The sequence below is a fragment of the Strigops habroptila genome, unplaced genomic scaffold, assembly GCF_004027225.2.
Source record: "Strigops habroptila isolate Jane unplaced genomic scaffold, bStrHab1.2.pri NW_022045635.1_ctg1, whole genome shotgun sequence".
NCBI lineage: Eukaryota > Metazoa > Chordata > Aves > Psittaciformes > Psittacidae > Strigops > Strigops habroptila.
The window spans coordinates 64,525-89,129 of NW_022651111.1; the positions used below are offsets into that span (position 1 = coordinate 64,525).

Below are 24,605 nucleotides of genomic sequence, written 5' to 3' on the forward strand. Positions count from 1 at the left end.
CGGTGACGTCACCCGTCGGAGGCGCCGGGGGTGAGCGCGGGGCGGGAATGGGGCGAATCGGGGGGTTCGCGGGGGGGGGACGGGGCTATGGGGGACCCCCGCGGCTATAGGGACACATACGGGGCTATAGGGACCCCTCAAGGGGCTATAGGGGCACCCCGATGGTAATAGGGATCTCCAAAGGGCTATAGGGACCCATATGGGTTAATTGGGACCCCCCCCGGGGCTATAGGGACCCCTCAAGGGGCTATAGGGGACCCTCGCGGTGATAGGGCCCTTCCCCAGGGGCGATAGGGGTCCTCCCGTGGCTCTAGAGGCTCCTAAGGGGCTATAGGGCACCCCCAAGGGGCTATAGGTGCTCTGTGGTGTCTATAGGGGTCTCCCCAGGCTATAGGGACCCCCGGGGCTATGGGGACCACCCAAAGGTCTATAGGGACCCCCTCATGCTTATGGGAGACCCACAAAGGGTTATAGGGGCCCCTTAAAGTGCTATAGGGGACCCTCGGGGCATGCCATGGGTCAGCAGGGCATCTGGGGGGGTTCTGAAGCACCCATGGGGCAGTCCAGAATGTTTCCTGGACAGCACGGTGGCCCATGGGGCTCAGTCCTGGGTCTATGGTGCCCATGGGGCTCAGTCCTGGGTCGATGGTGACCATGGGGCAGTAGAAGGTTCCATGGGCAACACAGTGACCATGGGGCTCAGTCCTGGGTCCATCGTGCCCATGGGGCTCAGTCCGGTGTCCGTGGTGCCCATGGGGCTCAGTCCCGTGTCCATGGTGGCCCATGGGGCTCAGTCCTGGGTCGATGGTGACCATGGGGCAGTAGAAGGTTCCATGGGCAACACAATGACCATGGGGCTCAGTCCCGTGTCCATGGGGCTCAGTCCTGGGTCCCTGGTGCCCATAGGGCTCAGTCCCGTGTCCACGGTGGCCAAGGGGCTCAGTCCCGTGTCCATGGTGGAACATGGGGCTCAGTCCCGTGTCCATGGTGGCCCATGGGGCTCAGTCCCATGCCTGTGGTGGCCATGGGGCTCAGTCCTGTGTCCGTGGTGGCCCATGGGGCTCAGTCCTGTGTCCATGGGGCTCAGTCCCGTGTCTGCGGTGGCCCATGGGGCTCAGTCCCGTGTCCATGGGGCTCAGTCCCATGCCCGTGGTGGCCCATGGGGCTCAGTCCCATGTCCATGGTGGCCCATGGAGCTCAGTCCTGGGTCCGTGGTGCCCACAGGGCTCAGTCCCGTGTCCACGGTGGCCCATGGGGCTCAGTCCCGTGTCCACGGTGGCCCATGGGGCTCAGTCCTGTGTCCATGGTGGCCCATGGGGCTCAGTCCTGTGTCCGTGGTGGCCCATGGGGCTCAGTCCCGTGCCCGTGGTGCCCATGGGGCTCAGTCCCGTGCCCGTGGTGCCCATGGGGCTCAGTCCCGTGCCCGTGGTGCCCATGGGGCTCAGTCCCGTGTCCATGGTGGTCCATGGGGCTCAGTCCCGTGTCCATGGTGGCCCATGGGGCTCAGTCCCGTGTCCGTGGTGCCCATGGGGCTCAGTCCCGTGTCCATGGGGCTCAGTCCTGGGTCCCTGGTGCCCACAGGGCTCAGTCCCGGGTCCACGGTGGCCCATGGGGCTCAGTCCTGGGTCCGTGGTGGCCAAGAGGCTCAGTCCTCTGTCTATGGTGCCCATGGGGCAGTAGAAGGTTACCTGGGTGCCCATGGGGCTCAGTCCCATGCCCGTGGTGGCCGTGGGGCTCAGTCCCGTGTCCACGGTGGCCCATGGGGCTCAGTCCCGTGCCCGTGGTGCCCATGGGGCTCAGTCCTGTGTCCATGGTGGTCCATGGGGCTCAGTCCTGGGTCCCTGGTGCCCATAGGGCTCAGTCCCGTGTCCACGGTGGCCCATGGGGCTCAGTCCTGGGTCCGTGGTACCCATGGGGCTCAGTCCCGTGTCCATGGTGGCCAAGAGGCTCAGTCCTCTGTCTATGGTGCCCATGGGGCAGTAGAAGGTTACCTGGGTGCCCATGGGGCTCAGTCCCATGCCTGTGGTGGCCGTGGGGCTCAGTCCCGTGTCCGTGGTGCCCATGGGGCTCAGTCCTGTGTCCACGGTGGCCCATGGGGCTCAGTCCCGTGTCCATGGGGCTCAGTCCCGTGCCCATGGGCACCATGGGGCTCAGTCCCGTGTCCACGGTGGCCTATGGGGCTCAGTCCTGTGTCCGTGGTGGCCGTGGGGCTCAGTCCCGTGTCCATGGTGGTCCATGGGGCTCAGTCCTGTGTCCGTGATGGCCCATGGGGCTCAGTCCCGTGTCCATGGGGCTCAGTCCCATGTCCATGGTGCCCATGGGGCTCAGTCCTGTGTCCGTGGTGGCCCATGGGGCTCAGTCCCATGTCCACGGTGGCCCATGGGGCTCAGTCCCATGTCCGTGGTGCCCATGGGGCTCAGTCCCGTGTCCGTGGTGGCCATGGGACTCAGTCCCGTGCCCGTGGTGCCCATGGGGCTCAGTCCCATGCCCGTGGTGGCCGTGGGGCTCAGTCCCGTGTCCGTGGTGCCCATGGGGCTCAGTCCCATGTCCACGGTGGCCCATGGGGCTCAGTCCCGTGTCCATGGTGGCCGTGGGGCTCAGTCCCGTGTCCGTGGTGCCCATGGGGCTCAGTCCCATGCCCGTGGTGGCCGTGGGGCTCAGTCCCGTGTCCGTGGTGCCCATGGGGCTCAGTCCCGTGTCCATGGTGGCCGTGGGGCTCAGTCCCGTGTCCGTGGTGCCCATGGGGCTCAGTCCCGTGCCCGTGGTGCCCGCGGTGACCCGCGTGCCGGCGCTGTGCCCGCAGGCTGTGCCGGATGGCGCCGGCGGGGGGCCGGGTGCAGATCTCCTTCCCGCAGCACGCGGCTGCGCTGCTCGAGTCCCTCAACCGCCTGCGCCTGGAGGGCAAGTTCTGCGACGTCCACGTCCACGTCGGTGGCCGCGTCTTCCCGGCCCACAAGAGCGTCCTGGCTGCTGCCTCCCCCTTCTTCCATGACAAGCTCCTGCTGCAGGATGGGGCCCGGCTGCTGCTGCCCCCCGCCATCGACCCCGAAGCCTTCGAGGGGCTCCTGCACCTCATCTACTCGGGGCGCTTGACCTTGCTGCTGGAGGCGCTGCCCGGTCATCTCCTGGTGGCCAGCGGGCTCCAGATGTGGCACGTGGTGGATCAGTGCTCCGAGATCCTCCGGGAGCTGGAGGGAGGAGCGGGGTGTCGGTGGGTGACAACGGCATCATCATCGGCAGCATCGGCAGCAAGTGGTCGTGGGGGTGAAGCTTCGTCGTCGTGCGTCACCCGTGGTGGAGATGGGGCTTCGTGTGTTGGCCGTGGTGGAGATGGGGCTTCGTGCATCACCCATGGGGGAGATGGGGCTTCAGCATCATCCTGGACCACCCGTGGTGGAGATGGATCTTCATGCATCAGCCATGGTGGAGATGGATCTTCACGTGTCAGCCATGGTGGAGATGGATCTTCATGCGTCACCCATGGTGGAGATGGATCTTCATGCGTCACCCATGGTGGAGATGGATCTTCATGTGTCAGCCATGGTGGAGATGGATCTTCATGCGTCACCCATGGTGGAGATGGATCTTCACGTGTCAGCCATGGTGGAGATGGATCTTCATGCACCATCCGTGGTGGAGATGGGGCTTCATACACCATCCGTGGTGGAGATGGGGCTTCAGCATCATCCTGGACCACCCGTGGTGGAGATGGCTCTTCCTGCACCAGCCACCCTGGCGATGGAGCATCCTTGTGTCCCACCCGTGGTGCTGATGGAGCGTTATGGTCCACCCGTGGTGCTGATGGGTCTTCATCCTCCTCATGGCCCACCCGTAGTGGCGAGAGCTCCTCGTATCCCACCCGCGGTGGCGATGGCACATCCTCATGGTCTGCCCGTGGTGGGGATGGATCCTCATCATCCTCGTGGGCCAAGGAGGGGGGTGAGGAGGTCCTCAAGATCTGCGTGGAGGAGGAGGAGGAGGAAGAAGAAGAAGAGGATGAAGACGGCGCCCACCGCGCCGCTGACGCCCTCCAGATCGTGCTGGAGGAGGAGGAGGACGACGACGACGGAGCACCCAGAGACACCCACGACCCCCCTAAGATCTTCTACATCAAGCAAGAAGTGGGTGACACCACCACCACCACCGACGGCCTCGCGCCCGCATCCGAGCTGAGCTACATCCTCCCACCCGGCGCCGGTGCCGGCGCCGCGCTGGTGACCACCACAGGAGCCATCTTCAACCAAGCCTCTTGGAAGCCTGTGGACCTTCACGGCAACGAGATCCTGGGCCGGGCTCCGGCTCTCCATGCGCCGGTGAAGCTGGGAGCGGCTCCGGATGGGAAGCGTTTCGGATGCTTGTGCGGGAAGCGTTTTGCCGTCAAGCCCAAGCGGGACCGGCACATCATGTTGACCTTCAGCTTGAGGCCTTTCTCCTGCGGCGCTTGCCACAAGCGCTTCAAGCTGAAGCATCACTTGACGGAGCACATGAAGACCCACGATGGACCCGGGCGGGCGTGCGAGCGCTGCGGGACCCGCTTCCGCCTGCGCAGCGGGCTCGACAAGCACCGGCCCCTGTGCCAGGGCCCGCGCTGGGCACCGGGGTGCTGGGCTTGTGAGTGATGGGGACCGGGCGGCTCTGGGGGTGGGGAAGGCTCTGGGACCAGTTTAAGGCACTGGGACCTGTTTAAGGATCTGGTCCCAGTACAAGGCTCTGGTCCCAGTTTAAGGCTCTGGGACTGGTTCAGGCTCTGGGACCAGTTCAGGGATCTGGGACCAGTTTCAGGCTCTGGGACCAGGTCATGGTCTGGGTCCCAGTTTAAGGCTCTGGTCCCAGTTTAAGGCTCTGGTCCCAGTTCAGGCTCTAGTCCCAGTTTAAGGCTCTGGGACCAGTTTAAGGCTCTGGGACAGGTTCAGCTCTGGGACCAGTTCAGGCTCTGGTCCCAGTTTAAGGCTCTGGTCCCAGCTTAAGGGTCTGGTCCCAGTTTAAGGCTCTGGTCCCAGTTTAAGGCTCTGGTTCCAGTTCAAGGCTCTGGTCCCAGTTCAAGGCTCTGGTCCCAGTACAAGGCTCTGGTCCCAGTTCAGGCTCTGGTCCCAGTTCAAGGCTCTGGTCTCAGTTTAGGCTCTAGTCCCAGTTTAAGGCTCTGGTCCCAGCTTAAGGCTCTGGGACTGGGTCAGGTTCTGGGACCGGTTTAAGGCTTTGGTCCCAATTTAAGTCTCTGCTCCCAGTTCAGGCTCTAGTCCCAGTTTAAGGCTCTGGTCCAAGTTTAAGGCTCTGGTCCCAGTTTAAGGCTCTGGGACCAGGTCAGGCTCTGGTCCCAGTTCAAGGCTCTGGTCCCAGTTTAAGGCTCTGCAACCAGGTCAGGCTCTGGTCCCAGTACAAGGCTCTGGTCCCAGTTCAGGCTCTAGCCCCAGTTTAAGGCTCTGGTCCCAGTTCAAGACTCTAGTCCCAGTTTAAGGCTCTGGGACCAGGTCAGGCTCTGGTCCCAGTTCAGGCTCTAGTCCCAGTTTAAGGCTCTGGTCCCAGTTCAAGGCTCTGGTCCCAGTTTAAGGCTCTGGTCCCAGTTTAAGGCTTTGGTCTCAGTTCAAGGCTCTGGTCCCAGTTTAAGGCTCTGGTCCCAGTTTAAGGCTCTGGTCCCAGTTCAGGCTCTAGTCCCAGTTTAAGGCTCTGGTCCCAGTTTAAGGCTTTGGTCTCAGTTCAAGGCTCTGGTCCCAGTTTAAGGCTCTGGTCCCAGTTTAAGGCTCTGGTCCCAGTTCAGGCTCTGGTCCCAGTTCAAGGCTTTGGTCTCAGTTCAAGGCTCTGGTCCCAGTTTAAGGCTCTGGTCCCAGTTTAAGGCTCTGGTCCCAGTTCAGGCTCTGGTCCCAGTTCAAGGCTTTGGTCTCAGTTCAAGGCTCTGGTCCCAGTTCAAGGCTCTGGTTCCAGTTCAAGGCTCTGGTCCCAGTTCAAGGCTCTGGTCCAAGTTTCAGGCTCTGGTCCCAGTTTAGGCTCTGGTTCTAGTTCAGGCTCTGGTCCCAGTTTAGGGCTCTGGTCCCAGTTTAAGGCTCTGGGACCAGTTCAGGCTCTGGTCCCAGTTCAAGGCTCTGGTCCCAGTTCAAGGCTCTGGTCCCAGTTTAAGGCTCTGGTCCCAGTTCAAGGCTCTGGTCCCAGTTCAGGCTCTAGTCCCAGTTTAAGGCTCTGGGACTGGTTCAGCTCTGGGACCGGTTCAGGCTCTGGTCCCAGTTCAAGGCTCTGGTCCCAGTTCAAGGCTCTGGTCCCAGTTTAGGGCTCTGGTCCCTTTAAGGTTCTGGCCTTATCCCACCTCCGCTTCCCCACCTCCCAATCAGCGCACGCAGAGCGGGCCGCAACAGCCAATAGGGGCGCGTGGGGCGGGACAAGCGTCGCTGTGGCAACAGGAGCGGGTGCGCCGGGTCCTTGTGCCCGCCCGCTGCCCCGGCGTGTCCACGCCGTCCCTGCCCTCCCCAAGGGGGGACCCCCGTGTCCCCAAGTGCCACCCCAACAGGACACGGTGCCACCGGCGATGTCACCCCACGAGCTTTAATGGGCTGAAACGGTGCAAAAAAAGGGGCAAAGCTGTAAAAAGAAAGAAAATAAAAGAGTTTGGGTACCAGGATGGGAAGAACCAGTAAGTGACTGGGATAAACTGGGAGGGGGCTGCCACCCGGGGTCACACCAGTGCCAGACTGGGTCATACTGGGATGGGACTGTCACCTATGAGGTGACCTGGGGGTCCCACCAGTGCCAAAAGTCCCATAGGGATTGGACTGTCACCTCTGGAGTGATGTGGGGTCCCACCAGTGCCAAATTGGGATGGGATTGTGACTTACGAGGTGACATATGGGTCCCACCAGTGCCTTACTGGTCCAAACTGGTGGGACCCCAATGGCAGGGGTGGAGGTGACTCACCGGGTCAGGGGGGGTCCACGTTGTCCCCAAGGATGGTGGCACCCAGAGCCTGCAGCTGTGTCACCAGGGAGCTCAGCGCAGCTGAGGGGACATGGGGGGACATGAGGGGACATGTCCCCATGAGGGGACATGGGGGACATGGGGAGGGACAAGGGGACATGGGATGGGACCTACCTCTGCTGGGGGGGGGCCCCATCCTGTCCTCACGGAGGGTGGCCTGGAGGTGACACAAGGGGTGACACAGGGACAGAAGCCACCCCTGTCCCCAAGTGCCATCCCTCTGCAGGTGCTCCATGTCCCCAAGCCCCCCTCACCTCATCTGGCGTCACCTCATCCCGTGTCACCTCCTCCAAGGCCACCACTGTGGGGACAAGGACAGGGACAGGTCCTGGTGGACCCATGGCTTTCACCACTTGGCCAAAGCGGTGGCATTGGTGTCCCCATGGTGTCCCCTCATGTCCCCAACTCACCGCCGCGCCGGACCTTGGCCACTGTCCCCATGAGTGACTGGATGCTGCCTGTCACCTCGGCCACCGGGCTGAGCACAGTGACACTGTGTCACCTTTGGGGTCCCCAAGAGTGGGGACAAGGTCCCCATGTCACCCTTGGGGTCCCAATGGCACTTGTGGGCCCCTCAGCAGCCCTCACGAATGGACCCTGTCACTCACTTGTCACCCGCCGGGTCCTGAAGCCACCGTGGATGGTCCAAGGCCACCACTGGAGCCACCAGCCCTGGGGACACGAGGACAAGGTGACACTGTCCCCATGTCCCCATCCCTTCCCTGTCCCCACATCTCCCTCCCTGTCCCACTCCCTGTCCCTATGTCCCCATCCCTGAGTCCCGTGTCCACACCTCCCTGTGTCCCCCTCCTTGTCTTTGTGTCCCCATGTCCCTGTGTCTCCCTGTCCACATACCCCCATGTCCCCATATCCCATGTCCCATGTCCCCATGTCCCCATATCCCCATGTCTCATATCCCCAGATCTCATGTCCCCATATCCCATATCCCACACCCCACATCCCATACCCCACACCCCATATCCCACACCCCACACCCCACACCCCATATCCCACACCCCACACCCCACATCCCATACCCCACACCCCATATCCCATATCCCACACCCCATATCCCACACCCCACACCCCATATCCCACACCCCACACCCCATATCCCATATCCCACACCCCATATCCCACACCCCACACCCCATATCCCACATCCCATACCCCATATCCTATATCCCATACCCCATATCCCACACCCCATACCCCATATCCCATACCCCACATCCTATATCCCACACCCCATATCCCACACCCTATACCCCATATCCCACACCCCATATCCCACACCCCACATCCATACCCCATACCCCATACCCCATATCCCACATCCCATACCCCATATCCCACACCCCACATCCCATATCCCATACCCCACACCCTATATCCCACACCCCATATCCCACACCCTATACCCCATATCCCATACCCCATACCCACACCCCATATCCCATATCCCACACCCCATATCCCACACCCCACACCCCATATCCCACACCCCACATCCCACACCCCCTATCCCACACTCCACACCCCACACCCCATCTGGGGTGCTCCATACCCTGCAGCACCCGGAGCCTCTGTCCCGCGCGGCGCAGGCGGGTGCTGAGGGTGCCCATGGTCCTGGTGGCTGCTGCCACCGCGGCCTCGTGCGCTGCCACCACCCCGGCGAGCCTGGGGACAGCGGGGACACCACAGGGGACATGGGGGGGACACGGGGACATGGGATATGGGGACATGGGATATGGGGGGACAGGGGGATATGGGGACAGAATAAGCAGTGACATGGAGACAAGGACACTGGTGACCCCCATGTCCCCATCCCAGTCTCCTCCCAGTATCCCCCCATAGTTCCTTCCCAGTTCCCTCCCAGTGCCTCCCAGTACTGCCCCAGCCGCTATCCCAGTCACTCCAGTTCCCCGCAGTGTCACCCCAGTCCCCCCCAGTGTCACCCCGGTCCCCCCCATGCCACCCCAGTCCCTCCCAGTGTCACCCCAGTGTCACCCCAGTCCCTTCCAGTGTCACCCCAGTCCTTCCCAGTGTCACCCCAGTCCCGTCCAGTGTCACCCCAGTCTCCCTAGTGCCACCCCAGTCCCTCCCAGTGTCACCCCAGTCCCCCCCAGTGTCACCCCAGTCCCCCCAGTGTCACCCCAGTCCCCCCAATGCCACCCCAGTCCCCCCCAATGTCACCCCAGTCCCTTCCAGTGTCACCCCGGTCCCCCCCAATGTCACCCCAGCCCCCCCCAGTGTCACCCCAGTCCCCCTAGTGCCACCCCAGTCCTTCCCAGTGTCACCCCAGTCCCCCCAGTGTCACCCCAGTCCCCCGCAGTGTCACCCCAGTCCCCCCAGTGTCACCCCAGTCCCTTCCAGTGTCACCCCAGTCCCCCCATTGTCACCCCAGTCCCTTCCAGTGTCACCCCAGTCCCCCCATTGTCACCCCAGTCCCCCCAGTGTCACCCCAGTCCCTTCCAGTGTCACCCCAGTCCCCCCATTGTCACCCCAGTCCCCCCAGTGTCACCCCAGTCCCCCCATTGTCACCCCAGTCCCCCCAGTGTCACCCCAGTCCCTTCCAGTGTCACCCCAGTCCCTCCCAGTGTCACCCCAGTCCCCCCAATGTCACCCCAGTCCCCCCCAGTGTCATCCCAGTGCCACCTCAGTCCCCCCCAGTGTCACCCCAGTGTCACTCCAGTCCCCCCAATGTCACCCCAGTCCCCCCCAGTGTCACTCCAGTCCCTCCCAGTGTCACCCCAGTCCCCCCCAATGCCACCCCAGTCCCTCCCAGTGTCACCCCAGTTCCCCCCATTGTCACCCCAGTCCCCCCCAATGTCACCCCAGTCCCCCCAGTGTCACCCCAGCCCCCCCCAGTGTCACCCCAGTCCCCCCCAATGTCACCCCAGTCCCCCCCAGTGCCACCCCAGTCCCCCCAATGCCACCCCAGTCCCTCCCAGTGTCACCCCAGTGTCACCCCATGTCACCCAGTGTCACCCCAGTCCCTCCCAGTACCTGGCAGCCGCCCGGGCCAGTTCCCCCAGTGCCTCCTCAGCCGCCTCTGCCCGTCCCCGCTGCTGGGTCACCTCCTGTGCCAGGCGCTGTGACAAGTGCCACCGTGTCCCCACACGTGTCCCCATGGCCCCAGCAGGTCCCCACGTGTCCCCACACGTGTGTCCCCCCGTATCCCCACAGGGACCCCCAAATGTCCCCTGTGCATCTCCCTCGGTCCTACATGTGTGTCCCCAGCGGGTCACCACGTGTCACATGTGTGTTCCCCCGTGTCCCCCCGTGTCCCACAAGGGTCACCCCATGTCCCCAGCAGGTCCCATGTCCCCCCATGTCCCCGTATGTGTCACACGTGTCCCCATTTCTCCATGTCCCATGTCCCCATATCCCATACCATATATTCCATACCCCACATCGCGTGTCCCATGTGGCATATCGCATGCCCCATAGCCCATACCCATACCCTATACCCCCTACCCCATATCCCATACCCCATATCCCATACGCCATTCCCCATACCCCATTCCCTATACCCCATACTCCATATCCCATATCCCACACCCCATACCCTATATCTCATATCCCATACCCTACATCCCATACCCCATACCCCATACCCCCTATCCCATACCCCATATCCCACACCCCATAACCCATACCCCACATCCCATACCCCACACCTCATATCCCATATCCCACACCCCATATCCCACACCCCATATCCCATACCCCATACCCCACACCCCACACCCCATATCCCACACCCCACACCCCATACCCCATACCCACCTCATACCCCCTATCCCATACCCCCTATCCCATATCCCATACCCCCTATCCCATATCCCATACCCCCTATCCCATATCCCATACCCCACACCCCATACCCCACACCCCGTATCCCACACCCCGTATCCCATACCCCACACCCCATATCCCACACCCCATACCCCATATCCCACACCCCACACCCCACACCCCATAACCCATACCCCACACCCCATACCCCCTATCCCATATCCCACACCCCACACCCCATACCCCACACCCCACACCCCATAACCCACACCCCATACCCCACACCCCACACCCCATAACCCACACCCCATATCCCATACCCCACACCCCATATCCCACACCCCATATCCCATACCCCACACCTCATACCCCATATCCCACACCCCATACCCCATATCCCATATCCCATACCCCTATCCCATACCCCATATCCCACACCCCATATCCCACACCCCATATCCCATTCCCCATACCCTATATCCCATATCCCCACACCCCACACCCCACATCCACCCCCCCCACCCCCCACCCCCCACCTGGCTTTGCAGTCGCTGCTCCTCGGCTCTGCCCGTCCTCTCCCTCAGGCTCAGCTCCAGCCGCGCCACCCGCCGGGTCCCCGCCGCCACCGCGGCCCCCAGGGTGCCCACCTGAGGGACCCCGACACCCACGTGGGACCCGACACCCCCATATGGGACCTGACACCCCACTATGGGACCTGACACCCTATATGTGTCCTGACACCCCAGTGTGGGGCCTGACACCCCCATATGGGACCTGACACCCTACATGTGTCCTGACACCCCAATATGGGACCTGACCCCTCAATACGGGACCTGACACCCCACATGGGTCCTGACACCCCAATATGGGACCTGACACCCCACATGGGTCCTGACACCCCAGTATGGGACCTGACACCCCACATGGGACCCGACACCCCCATATGGGACCTGACACCCCAGTATGGGACCCGACACCCCACATGGGTCCTGACACCCCAATATGGGGCCTGACCCCTCAATACGGGACCTGACACCCCACATGGGTCCTGACACCCCAATATGGGACCTGACCCCTCAATACGGGACCTGACACCCCACATGGGTCCTGACACCCCACATGGGTCCTGACACCCCAATATGGGACCTGACACCCCACATGGGACCTGACACCCCAGTACGGGACCTGACACCCCACATGGGTCCTGACACCCCAATATGGGACCTGACACCCCACATGGGACCCGACACCCCAGTATGGGGCCTGACACCCCAGTATGGGACCTGACCCCTCAATACGGGACCTGACACCCCACATGGGTCCTGACACCCCAACATGGGACCTGACACCCCACATGGGACCTGACACCCCAGTATGGGGACTGACACCCCAATACGGGACCTGACACCCCACATGGGTCCTGACACCCCAATACGGGACCTGACACCCCACATGGGTCCTGACACCCCCATATGGAACCCAAAAATGCCGCCTAACGCCCCCCCCCCCGCAATGGGATCCAGCCACCCCAAGGTGGGACCCAGGAGTCTGGGTGCCCCATAAACCCCCCCAGATGGGACCCAGGGGTCCGTGTGCACCCTAAGCCCCCCCAGATGGGTCATAGGGCTCTGGGTGTCCCCCAAACAGCCCCCCCCAGATGGGACCCGGGTCCCCAGCACCCACCTGAGCGCGCAGCACCCGCTGCAGCTCCTCCTGCACCCGCAGCTGCAGCAGGAGCCTGAACACCTTCTCCCTCCAGCACCCCAAGAGCAGGCGCAGCCGGGGGGGGGCCATGGCCACCGGCACCCCGGGGGGGGGCAGCTGAGGGGCACATGTGGGTGCTCTGGGGCACCCAGTGCACCCCAATCCCCCCCGGGGGCACCCTATGGCACCCCAGGACACCCCCACCCAACTCCATGGGTAGACCTGTTGCCCCCCTGAACCCTCTACAGCAACCCAAGGGCCCCCCCAGCACCCCAAACTCCCCCCCAAGGGCACCCCAAAAGGCCCCCCCAGGAGCACCCTGTGGCACCCCAGGACCCCCCCAACTCTATGGGTAGACCTGCTGCCCCCCTGAACCCTCTACGGCACCCTAAGGGTCCCCCAGCACCCCAAAGCCCCCCCCCACCAAGGGCACCCTATGGCACCCCAAAAGCCCCCCCAAGGGCACCCTATGGCACCCCAAAAGGCCCCCTCAGGAGCACCCTGTTGCCACCCTGAACCCTCTATGGCACCCTAAGGGCACCCCTGGCATCCCAAAAGCCCCCCCAAAGGCACCCTATGCCCACCCAAGGCCCCCCACGAGCATCCTATGCACCCCCAGGAGCATCCTATGCACCCCCAGCACCCCAAAAACCCCCCCAGGGGCACCCTATGCCCCCCAGCACCCCAAGCCTCCCCAAGTCCTCCCCCAAGCCCTTACCTCACGGCTCAGCTCCTTCTCCTGCAGGGCCAGGATGTGGCCCATGGCGCTGAGCCGGGCCTGGAGCAGCAACTGGGCTTGGCCCTGGGGGGGAATGGGGACATCCTGGGGCCACTGTGGGGACAGGGGGACACCAGAAGGACGGGGGACACTGTGGGGACACCAGGGGGATAGGGGACACGAGAGGGATAGGGGACACCATGGGGACACCATGGGGACACCATGGGGACAGGGCCACCATGTGTCCCCCAGTGCCTGTGCTCACCTCCAGGGGCTGCCCCTCAACAGGCTCCGCCCCCTGGCCTTGGCCCCGCCTCCTCTCAGCCTCAAGCTCTGCCTCCAAGGCTTGGCCCCGCCTCCTTTCAGCCTCAAGCTCCACCTCCAGGGCTTGGCCCCGCCTCCTTTCAGCCTCAAGCTCTGCCTCCAAGGCTTGGCCCCGCCTCCTTTCAGCCTCAAGCTCCGCCTCCAGGGCTTGGCCCCGCCTCCTTTCAGCCTCAAGCTCCGCCTCCAGGGCTTGGCCCCGCCTCCTTTCAGCCTCAAGCTCTGCCTCCAGCGCTTGGCCCCGCCTCCTTTCAGCCTCAAGCTCTGCCCCCAGGGCTTGGCCCCGCCTCCTTTCAGCTTCAAGCTCCGCCCCCAGGGGCCTGCTGAAGGGGAGTCAGGAGGCTCTGGGGGCTTACTGGGAGCACTGGGGGTTACTGGGAGCACTGGGAGGGGGAATGGGGATTGCAGGGAGCAGTGGGGTGTTACTGGGAGCACTGGGAGGGGGAAATGGGGATTGCAGGGAGCAGTGGGGGGTTACTGGGAGCACTGGGAGGGGGGAATGGGGATTGCAGGGAGCACTGGGGGGTTACTGGGAGCACTGGGAGGGGAGAATGGGGATTGCAGAGAGCAGTGGGGGTTACTGGGAGCACTGGGAGGGGGGAATGGGGATTGCAGGGAGCACTGGGGGGTTACTGGGAGCACTGGGAGGGGGGAATGGGGATTGCAGGGAGCACTGGGGGGTTACTGGGAGCACTGGGAGGGAAGAATGGGGATTGCAGGGAGCACTGGGGGGTTACTGGGAGCACTGGGAGGGGGGAATGGGGATTGCAGGGAGGACTGGGGGGTTACTGGGAGCACTGGGAGGGGGGAATGGGGATTGCAGGGAGTACTGGGGAGTTACTGGGAGCACTGGGAGGGGGAAATGGGGATTGCAGGGAGCACTGGGGGTTACTGGGAGCACTGGGAGGGGGGAATGGGGATTGCAGGGAGCACTGGGGGATTACTGGGAGCACTGGGAGGGGGAAATGGGGATTGCAGGGAGCACTGGGAGGCTACTGGGAGCACTGGGAGGGGGGAATGGGGATTGCAGGGAGCACTGGGGGGTTACTGGGAGCACTGGGAGGGGGGAATGGGGATTGCAGGGAGCACTGGGGGGTTACTGGGAGCACTGGGAGGGGAGAATGGGGATTGCAGGGAGCACTGGGGGGTTACTGGGAGCACTGGGAGGGGGGAATGGGGATTGCAGGGAGCACTGGGGGGCTACTGGGAGTGCTACTGGGAGCACTGGTGGTTACTGGGAGCACTGGGAGGGGACAATGGGGATTGCAGGGAGCACTGGGAGGCTACTGGGAGTGCTACTGGGAGCACTGGTGGTTACTGGGAGCACTGGGAGGGGAGAATGGGGATTGCAGGGAGCACTGGGAGGCTACTGGGAGTGCTACTGGGAGCACTGGTGGTTAGTGGGAGTACTGGGAGGGTTACTGGGATGGCTACTGGGAGCACTGGGGGGTACTGGGAGGTTACTGGGAGCACTGGGGGGGTCCTTACCTGGTGCTGGGCTCAGGGGGGGGGAGCATGAAGTGTGATGGGGGGATGAGACCTGGGGGGGGGAAAGAACCACGTGATGGGGGGTGTTGGGGGCCACCCACATTGGAGGGGGGGGGGGAAGGGTCTCACCAGTCCCTGGTGGCTGCTCGGCCATTGGTGGCACCTAAATCCCAGTAATAACCAGTAAGAGCCCCAGTAACTCCCAGTATCTCCCATCCCCAGTCCCTCCCAGTAACTGCCACACAGTCCCCTCCCAGTAACTCCCAGTATCCCCTCACTGATGCTCCCAGTACCCACAGTACCTCCCAGTACCTCCCACTGATGCTCCCAGTACCTCCCAGTACTCCCAGTACCTCCCAGTACCCCCCACTGATGCTCCCAGTACTCCCAGTATCTCCCAGTACCCCCCATTGATGCTCCCAGTGCTCCCAGTACCTCCCATTACCCCTCACTGGTGCTCCCAGTACCTTCCAGTACCCCCCACTGGCGCTCCCAGTATTCCCAGTACCTCCCAGTATCCCTCCACTGGTGCTCCCAACACTCCCAGTACCTCCCAGTATCCCCTCACTGGTGCTCCCAGTACTCCTAATACATCCCAGTACTCCCAGTATCTCCCAGTACCCCCCACTGATGCTCCCAGTACTCCCAGTGCCTCCCAGTACCCCTCACTGGCCCTCCCAGCACTCCCAGTGCCTCCCAGTACCCCCTACTGATGCTCCCAGTACTCCCAGTACCCCCCACTGATGCTCCCAGTGCTCCCAGTGCCTCCCAGTACCTCTCAGTACCCCTCACTGGCGCTCCCAGCACTCCCAGTACCTCCCAGTACCCCCCACTGATGCTCCCAGTGCTCCCAGTACCTCCCGGTATCCCTCCACTGGTGCTCCCAGTATCCCCACAGCCGCGCGGTGCACGCCGGGAACGCTCCGCCGCCGCTGCCCGCCCTCCCTCCCGCTCCGCCAATCAGCGCGCACAGCCGAGCGAAGAGCCCGCCCCTCTAAAGCCGCAGCGGGAAAACATAAGCCAATGAGAGGCGGCGGTGCGGAGATCCCGCCTCCCCGCTGGCCAATGGAAAGCCGGGACTTGGCGGTGGGGGGGTACAGGGAGTGAATGGAGCCCTGAGGGGATGGGGGAGCGCTGAGGGGATAAAGGGGGTCCTGAGGGGATAAATGGGGTCCTAAAGGGATAAAGAGGGTCCTGAGGGGGTAAATGGGGTCCTAAAGGGGTAAATCTGGGTCCTGAGGGGATAAATGGGGTCCTAAAGGGATAAATGGGGTCCTGAGGGGATAAATGGGGTCCTAAAGGGATAAATGGGGTCCTGAGGGGATAAAGGGGGTCCTGAGGGGATAAATGGGGTCCTAAAGGGATAAAGGGAGTCCTGAGGGGGTAAAGGGGGTCCTGAGGGGATAAATGGGGTCCTGAGGGGACAAATCTGGGTTGTGAGGGGATAAATGGGGTCCTAAAGTGATAAAGGGAGTCCTGAGGGGGTAAATCTGGGTCCTGAGGGGATAAATGGGGTCCTGAGGGGACAAATCTGGGTTCTGAGGGGATAAATGGGGTCCTGAGGGGGTAAATCTGGGTTCTGAGGGGATAAATGGGGTCCCTAGGGGGTAAATCTGGGTTCTGAGGGGATAAATGGGGTCCTAAAGGGATAAAGGGAGTCCTGAGGGGGTAAATCTGGGTTCTGAGGGGATAAATGGGGTTCTGAGGGGATAAATGGGGTCCTGAGGGGATAAGGGGGTCCTGAGGGGATAAATGGGGTCCTGAGGGGACAAATCTGGGTTCTGAGGGGATGAATGGGGTCCTGAGGAGGTAAATCTGGGTCCTGAGGGGATAAATGGGGTCCTAAAGGGATAAAAGGAGTCCTGAGGGGATAAATGGGGTCCTAAAGGGATAAAGGGAGTCCTGAGGGGGTAAATCTGGGTTCTGAGGGGATAAATGGGGTTCTGAGGGGATAAATGGGGTCCTGAGGGGGCAAATCTGTGTTCTGAGGGGATAAATGGGGTCCTGAGGGGGTAAACCTGGGTTCTGAGGGGATAAAGGGGGTCCTGAGAGGGTAAAGGGGGTCCTGAGGTGATAAATGGGAGTCCTGAGGGGATAAATGGGGTCCTGAGGGGATAAAAGGAGTCCTGAGGGGATAAATGGGGTCCTAAAGGGATAAAGGGAGTCCTGAGAGGGTAAATCTGGGTCCTGAGGGGGTAAATGGGGTCCTGAGGAGGTAAATCTGGCCTCCAAAGGGATGTATCAGGTCTTGAGGGGGTAGATCTGGGCTCCAAGGGGGAAAATGGGGTTCTGAGGGGGGAAATCCGCTCTCCAATAGGGGAGAATCCAGGTCCTGAGGGGATAAATGGTGTCCTGAGATGGTAATTCTGGGCCTTGAGGGGATAGAGAGGGTCCTGAGGGGGTAAATCTGGGTCCTGCGGGGTAAATCGGGTCCTGAGGGGGATAAATGGGCTCCTGAGGGGGATAAATGGGCTCCTGAGGGGGATAAACGCACTCCAAGGGGGATAAATGCACTCCAAGGGGGATAAATGGGCTCTTGAAGGGGATAAATGGCCTCAAAGGGGGATAAATGGGCTCAAAGGGGGATAAATGGGCTCCGAGGGAAATAAATGGACTCCGAGGCCGATAAATGGGCTCCAAGGGGGATAAATGGGCTCCTGAGGGGGATAAATGGGCTCCAAGTGGGATAAATGGGCTCCGAGGAGGATAAATGGGCTCCGAGGGGAATAAATAGGCTCCGAGGGGGATAAATGGGCTCTTGAAGGTGATAAATGGGCTCTTGAAGGTAATAAATGGGCTCCGAGGGAGACAAATGGGCTCCTAATGGGGATAAATGGGCTCCAAGGGGGATAAATGGGCTCCAAGGGGGATAAATGGGCTCCAAGGGGGACAAATGGGCTCCAAGTGGGACAAATGGGCTCCAAGGCGGCAGATCTAGGGTCTGAGGGGGATAAATGGGCTCAAAGGGGGATAATTGGGCTCTGAAGGGGATAAATGGGCTCCTAAAGGGGATAAATGGGCTCCTGAGGGACATAAATGGGTTCCAAGGGGGATAAATGGGCTCCTGAGGGGCATAAATGGGCTCCAAGGTGCCGCGATTGAGAGACGGGACGCAGCTTGATGCAAGTAAGATGTTGTTTTATTACAGTTATCCATGTATATTTATACTTGTCCCTACCTAGCGTGTCTCATACTGATCTTTTACAGAAGGCACACACTGATTGGCTAACTAACGTAAGACAAACTATTAATCAAGCATTTACCTTCTTCCAGCAACATCTTTTCTTACACAAAGAGTTAGCTCCTCTTCATCAAGGTCGGCTACTCCCTTCTCCCTCAACCTTATCAACCCGTGATTGATAAATAAACACTGGGCCATTCTTTCTCAGCCAAGCTTTTATCCTTATCTTATTCCTCCCATGGTTTACGACCGACAAGCTCCAACACGTCTCCTTCTATCAGCTGAACGGCACTGGGAGTCCTGCTGAGAGGAGCCAAATCCTGTCCCACATCTCCCCCTTCCCGTTGCACAAAAAGAGTTTTTTTCATGGAACGCTCTATCAATCTCTGTAGACACTGCAACAAACAGGGTAAAAGGATCAACAGGAGAACAAAGACAGCCAAGGCGTTAACAATTGTCTTTACCAAACTCCTTAACCATCCTGATAGCCCCCATCCCCCAAGGAGTTTATCTAACCAATCCCAACTATCGTCTCGTCGGAGTTTAAAGACTCCTTTTTTAAGCTGTTGAATGCTGGCATGGATTGATTCGGAGTGATCGGAGAGATCCATACAACACATGCCTTCAAAATCTTCACAGCCATGGCCTTGCGCTAGAAGCAAAAAGTCTATAGCAGCTCTATTCTGCAATGCAGCATGGCGAACACTAATCTACATCTAATCTACATCTACATCTAATAAAAGACCAGATAAGGCATCGCTAGTAGCATTAGTTTGTTTAGCAAGCCAGCAGCCAAGTTTATCTAGAGTCGCTAAGGCTCTCCCAGCGGCAAGCCCAGGTATCAGAAGAGAGGTAACAAAGCGTTGACTAAAAGACCAAAACTCCGCGCTATCATCGCAATCGGGGGTATATGCATGAATGCCACGCTTTGCTCTACGAGAAAGACGGTGTTGTAAAATCAGAGATGTATTAGGAGTTAGGACAGAAAGGCGCCCGAGGCTACATGGACCTCCTTTTATATGAGACGGGATAACGGGCCACCCCCTACCTCCACGGATAAAAAACATTCCCAACGGTAATAGAAGAGGAACATTGCTAGATCTGGACGAGTTTGTTGCTGTGTAATTACACCAAACACTAGCATTTCTGAAAACAGGATGGGCAGGAGAGACATCCCATGCCCTAGACTGGTGTTTTCCTGTGTAGTTAACACAAAAATCCATTTTTACCGATCCGAGGAGTTCAATCTCTTGTGGTTCCAGGGTAGCCTGTGGGAGAAAGGGGACCCACGCATCCCAATTATCCGTCAGATTTTGTGATAGAGCTGGAAAAGCGGTTTTCAATCCCGCAGGTATCGGCCACTTCTCTAGCGGCAGGCCCACGAGGCATGTGGAGAAAGGGTTATTAGGCGAGGCGGTTGCAAGACACAAAGTGTCCTGACCAGTTATGTTTGTTAGCGTGACCCATACATTAACCTTAGGAAGTGCAGGAAGAAATGGATAGCTCTGCTCAGTCCTCACTGCCGCTATAAGGACAAGCACTACACTAAAACCAGCTTTTTGCCTGCCTTTAGCTTCCATGCGAATCGTTTTCTGCATTTTTCTTTTGTTCGAGCCCAATCTTGTTTAAGGACAGGCCATACAGCAGGAACTAGGTTTGTTTTACTACACTCTAAACCACAAGCTAACACCTCCTTCGACCTTTTATACACTATATGAGACCAGTCTACACAACTATGTAAATAATGGCTATTTCCTAGCGATTCGTGCCCTGTGACAACTAAGACTTTTGCTACATCGATTTCCTTCTCTAAAGTCACAAGTTTTACGTAAAATACAAACGATTGCTGCAGTTGATATTTCTTTACACGGATTCATATAGTTCTTCCTCGCTTGCGGCGTTCAATTCATGTTGTCCTGGCTCTCCTCAGGAGATTCACTGATTTGTTGCTCGGAAGGGCGTTCCGGAGGATGATCGGAGTCCTCACCGGATGGTTGTGGTAGGGGTTCACGGAAAGGGCGTATGTTTTTCGCCGGAATCCACCTGAGGCCTCTTTCTGTGGAAACACAAGCGTAACCTCTGCCCCATGTGATGAGGGGGTACGGACCCAGAACCTTCTGCAATAAAACCTGGTAATGAAGTGCGTGACCTGACATGCATAACAAAATAGGGGTGAGGGCGAGAGTCCAAGAGAAAAATGAGTTCCTGCAATAAAACAAATAGTTCAGAATGTGAGACGGCACGTAATACAGATGCTTCAACTCGCATAACAATCCCTGCAACATAGGCTGAGTCAGGGGTCAGGTTAAGTGGTGTGGACCACCTCCGATAAGCTCGAACAACTCCACTATCTGGGGAGAACCGGGAACGGTCTCCATGTCCAAGTCCCATCGCCCATGCTGGTCATCCCACCATAGCATGACTGATCTGTGCGATTTTCCGGACCCGTCCGTAAAGACAGCAAGGGCTTGTAATGGCTGATCACTTCTTTTCGGCTTGGATATCAAGCAAAAGTCAGCATTAAACAGCTTATGAGAAGGCGGGTGAGGTGTGAGTTGACCTGTATAGTCTGCCAACGCCATAGTAAAGGCATCTGACTGCTGATAAAGCCACTGCAAGTACACATCAGTCACAGGTAGGCAAATGCGAGCAAAACCTACTCCGGCTAATGCTAACAAGCGTTGTCTGGCTTTAATAATTCAAATAGCAAACATCTCATGCTGTGTCGAAATGGTTTTTGTAGATCGATTCGGCAAAAAGACCCATTCGATAATCAGCAGTGGGTCTGATTTCTGAGAATCCCACTGAAATATTAGTGCATGAGGTTGTCGAGCGGGGTTTGGAATAATTAGATAAAAAGGCAATTCGGGAGCCCATCGATGTGCGTGTCTGAGACTAATTGCTGTAGCAACCTTTTGCTACGAATCAAAAGCTTCAGGATTAAGGCTGCGGGGAGAACACAAATCGGTGTCCCCTTTAAGCAGTTTCAATAGAGGACCTAAGTCCGCATTAGAAATTCCCAGCGGTGGTCGGACCCGGTTAATTGTTCCCAACAATTTTCGTACATCGTGTAAGTTTTGTACGTCTATCTGTATTTGTAATGATTGAGGAACTATCGTCTGGGCCCTGATGCGCCAACCTAAGTATTTCCATGGGGGCATCTTTTGAACCTTCTCTGGCGCAATACAGAGGCCTGCCGAGCTGATGGCAGCCGTGACAAGGGCTACAGCTTTCTCCATCACCTCGTGATGTTGTGCAGCCACTAGGATGTCATCCATATAATGGTACAATAAGACACTGGGCATTGTGGTCCTCACAGGACTAAGTAGCTACATACCACTGACAGATTGTAGGGCCGTTCTTCATTCCTTGTGGCAGCACAACCCACTGGTATCTTTGCAACGGGGCTTGCACGTTGACGCTTGGGACTGAAAAGGCAAATCTAGGAGCACCATCTGCGTGTAGCGGGATATTAAAAAAGCAGTCTTTGGGATCAATGACGGTCAAATGCCACTGTCGAGGAATCATAGTAGGGGATGGGAGTCGTGGTTGGAGGGCTCCCATGTCTTCCATAGCATCATTGATTTTTCTGAGGTCATGGAGCAAGCGCCACTTGCCAGTTTGTTTCTCAATGACAAAAACAGGCGAGTTCCAAGGACTAGTGGAGGGCACAATATGCCCTTTTGTTAGCTGCTCCGTAACTAATTCCTGGAGGGCGCAAAGCTTTTCCACTGGTAGGGGCCACTGATCTACCCAAATAGGGCTATCGGTCTTCCATGTCAATTTTAGGGTGTCGCGCGCTTCAATGGCCCCTTCTAAAAATGGGTCCGAATGGACATTCCCCACTGTGATAACACATCACGTCCCCACAGAATCATAGGAACAGGTAGCACAAAGGGTTTAACAGAAGCGATATGCCCCTCCGGACCTTGGATTTGGATTAATTCCAAACTTTGGTGGCTGCTACCAGTTCCCCCAGTTCCAGCCAATGCTTGGGAAACGTTAGCCAAAGGCCATTGTGGAGGCCATTTAGCCTGAGAAATTACTGTAACATCAGCTCCAGTATCGATAATTCCATTTAACACCACTCGCTGTCTTCCGCGGATAAGGGTACATTGAAATATAGGTCGCTTTTGAGAAATAGATTGCACCCATAGAATTTGCGGGTCACCCGTAGACCCAAACCCTCCCCGCCTTTGATGAGGTTGACTAAAAACGGGGGAGTCTGTCCCCATCGGAATCAATATTAATTGTGCTACACGACTACCTTTGGGTATTGTGCAGGGAGGAAATGGGGTCCAAGCCCTAATCTGAATTTCCCCAACACTATCCGAGTCAACGATCCCTGGTAATACAAAAAGCCCTGACAATGCGGCAGATGATCTTCCTAACAACAGCGCTTGTTTTTTAGGGGGTAAGGGCCCTGAGACATTTGTTGATGATAGGTGAACCGAAGAATCGAGTAACGTTACTGTGCGGGAGGTTGCCGGCTCCAATCCGGCACTCCCGGCTGTTGCTGGGCGAAGACTTGAGGCACTGCTGCTCCGCTCCGGGGGGTTTGGAATGTCGGCCGCGGTATTTGTGTCTGCGCACGTCGCTGCCCCGCGCTCCGTGATCGGTTTCCCTGTACCGGTTGACCCTGGAAATCATACTTAGACCGGCATTGACCGGCATAAAGTCTGCCCTTTCTGCACCTAGGGCAGATCCCAGGGGCTTTAGACGTGGTGCCAGCTTTGGTAGACAGACAATTCTTTTTAAAGTGACCAGGTTTGCCACAACCATATAACAATTCCCGCGTTCCCATGGCTGCGAAAGCAGCAGCCATGGCTTCAAATTGATGATCTACAGTACCAATTCTATTCCAAGCTTCTAACCATTTCAACCAGAGTAGGGTTTGGATTAGGGAGGGATTTCAGGAGCTTTTTACAATCCACGTTAGCATTTTCCAGAGCTGGTTTTAACAACAGAAATCCCCGCGCTTCCGCATTGTCTAACTGCTTTAATCTATCAGTAAACTACATATAAGGTTCTCGGGGTTCTTGAGTAATCGTGGTAAAGGCTTTTTGTGGCTTTTGTGCATCAGGAACCTTAAAAAAGGCCCTTTTTGCTTCTTCGCGGACCGCTTGAAGGGCTTCTTGCGGGATGTCTCGGGCTTGGGCTACTGGATCAGAGTGTTGGCCCGTACACGTAAGGCGTTCTGTAGTCAAAGCAGCTGTAGCCCCATCATCATTATCCTCATAGGTTACAAGAAGTGCCTGGAGACCCCTTCTCCAGTGTGATTCCCATAAAGAGCACTGTGTCGGAGTTAGTAACAATTGCGCCAGGGATTTTGAATCATGCGGAGTCATAACATAAGTACCAAAGACAGAAGATACTTCAGTGTGCGCTCGCAGCCCAGAAAGCCAACCGTATCCTGGGCTGCATCAAAAGAAGCGTGACCAGCAGGTCAAAGGAGGTGATCCTGCCCCTCTACTCTGCTCTCGTGAGACCTCACTTGGTGTACTGCGTCCAGTTCTGGTGTCCTCAACATAAAAAGGACATGGAGCTGTTGGAGTGAGTCCAGAGGAGGCCACGAGGATGATAAGAGGGCTGGAGCACCTCCCGTATGAAGACAGGCTGAGAGAGTTGGGGCTGTTCAGCCTGGAGAAGAGAAGCTGCGTGGAGACCTCAGAGCAGCCTTCCAGTATCCGAAGGGGGTCTACAAGGATGCTGGGGAGGGACTCTTCCTTAGGGACTGGAGTGGTAGGACAAGGGGTAATGGGTTCAAACTTAAACAGGGGAAGTTTAGATTAGATATAAGGAAGAAGTTCTTTACAGTGAGGGTGGTGAAGCACTGGAATGGGTTGCCCAGGGAGGTTGTGGATGCTCCATCCCTGGCGGTGTTCAAGGCCAGGTTGGACAGAGCCTTGGACCACGTGGTTTAGGGCAAGGTGTCCCTGCCCATGGCAGGGGGGTTGGAACTAGATGATCTTAAGGTCCTTTCCAACCCTTACTATTCTATGATTCTATGATTCTAAGATAGTAAGCTCGCAAAATACAGGGAAGAAAGCCCATGTTCGGGAACAGTGCGGCGCAGCTCCTTAACTACCGGAAAAGACAAAGCCTCCCACTGTGCCCCCCGGCCTTGATATATCAAAGGGGCTACAATTGTCTTAGCAATTTCCAGATCATAGAATCATAGAATCATGGAATCGTAAGGGTTGGAAAGGACCTTAAGATCATCTAGTTCCAACCCCCCTGCCATGGGCAGGGACACCTTGCCCTAAACCACGTGGTTCAAGGCTCTGTCCAACCTGGCCTTGAACACCGCCAGGGATGGAGCATCCACAACCTCCCTGGGCAACCCATTCCAGATCTCCCTCCTTCAAGGCTTGTCGTCTTATGTCAACCCAAACATCACGTTGGTCAGGGGGGTAGAGGTCTGGCTCTTTT

General features: G+C 58.4%; 2 protein-coding genes across 2 annotated transcripts; one reads left to right on the forward strand and one right to left on the reverse strand.

Annotated features, from left to right (window-relative positions):
- Positions 1–6,607, forward strand: ZBTB9 (zinc finger and BTB domain containing 9). The gene is made up of 3 exons (XM_030475354.1): positions 1–30; positions 2,804–3,423; positions 3,664–6,607. Exons 2-3 carry the CDS (start codon positions 2,814–2,816, stop codon positions 4,617–4,619), a joined length of 1,566 nt encoding a protein of 521 aa, XP_030331214.1. The 5' UTR covers positions 1–30; positions 2,804–2,813; the 3' UTR covers positions 4,620–6,607.
- LOC115603444 (coiled-coil alpha-helical rod protein 1-like) lies at positions 6,514–22,847 on the reverse strand. Its single transcript, XM_030475338.1, has 18 exons — positions 22,646–22,847; positions 20,424–20,524; positions 20,161–20,229; positions 15,850–16,107; positions 15,122–15,155; positions 14,993–15,044; positions 13,449–13,827; positions 13,184–13,267; positions 12,445–12,582; positions 11,298–11,408; positions 9,970–10,055; positions 8,528–8,640; positions 7,569–7,632; positions 7,371–7,438; positions 7,215–7,261; positions 7,075–7,117; positions 6,901–6,981; positions 6,514–6,567 (listed from the first exon to the last, which is right to left on the reverse strand). Exons 1-17 carry the CDS (start codon positions 22,845–22,847, stop codon positions 6,905–6,907), a joined length of 1,926 nt encoding a protein of 641 aa, XP_030331198.1. The 3' UTR covers positions 6,514–6,567; positions 6,901–6,904.
- Between the last annotated feature and the right edge of the window lie 1,758 nt (positions 22,848–24,605).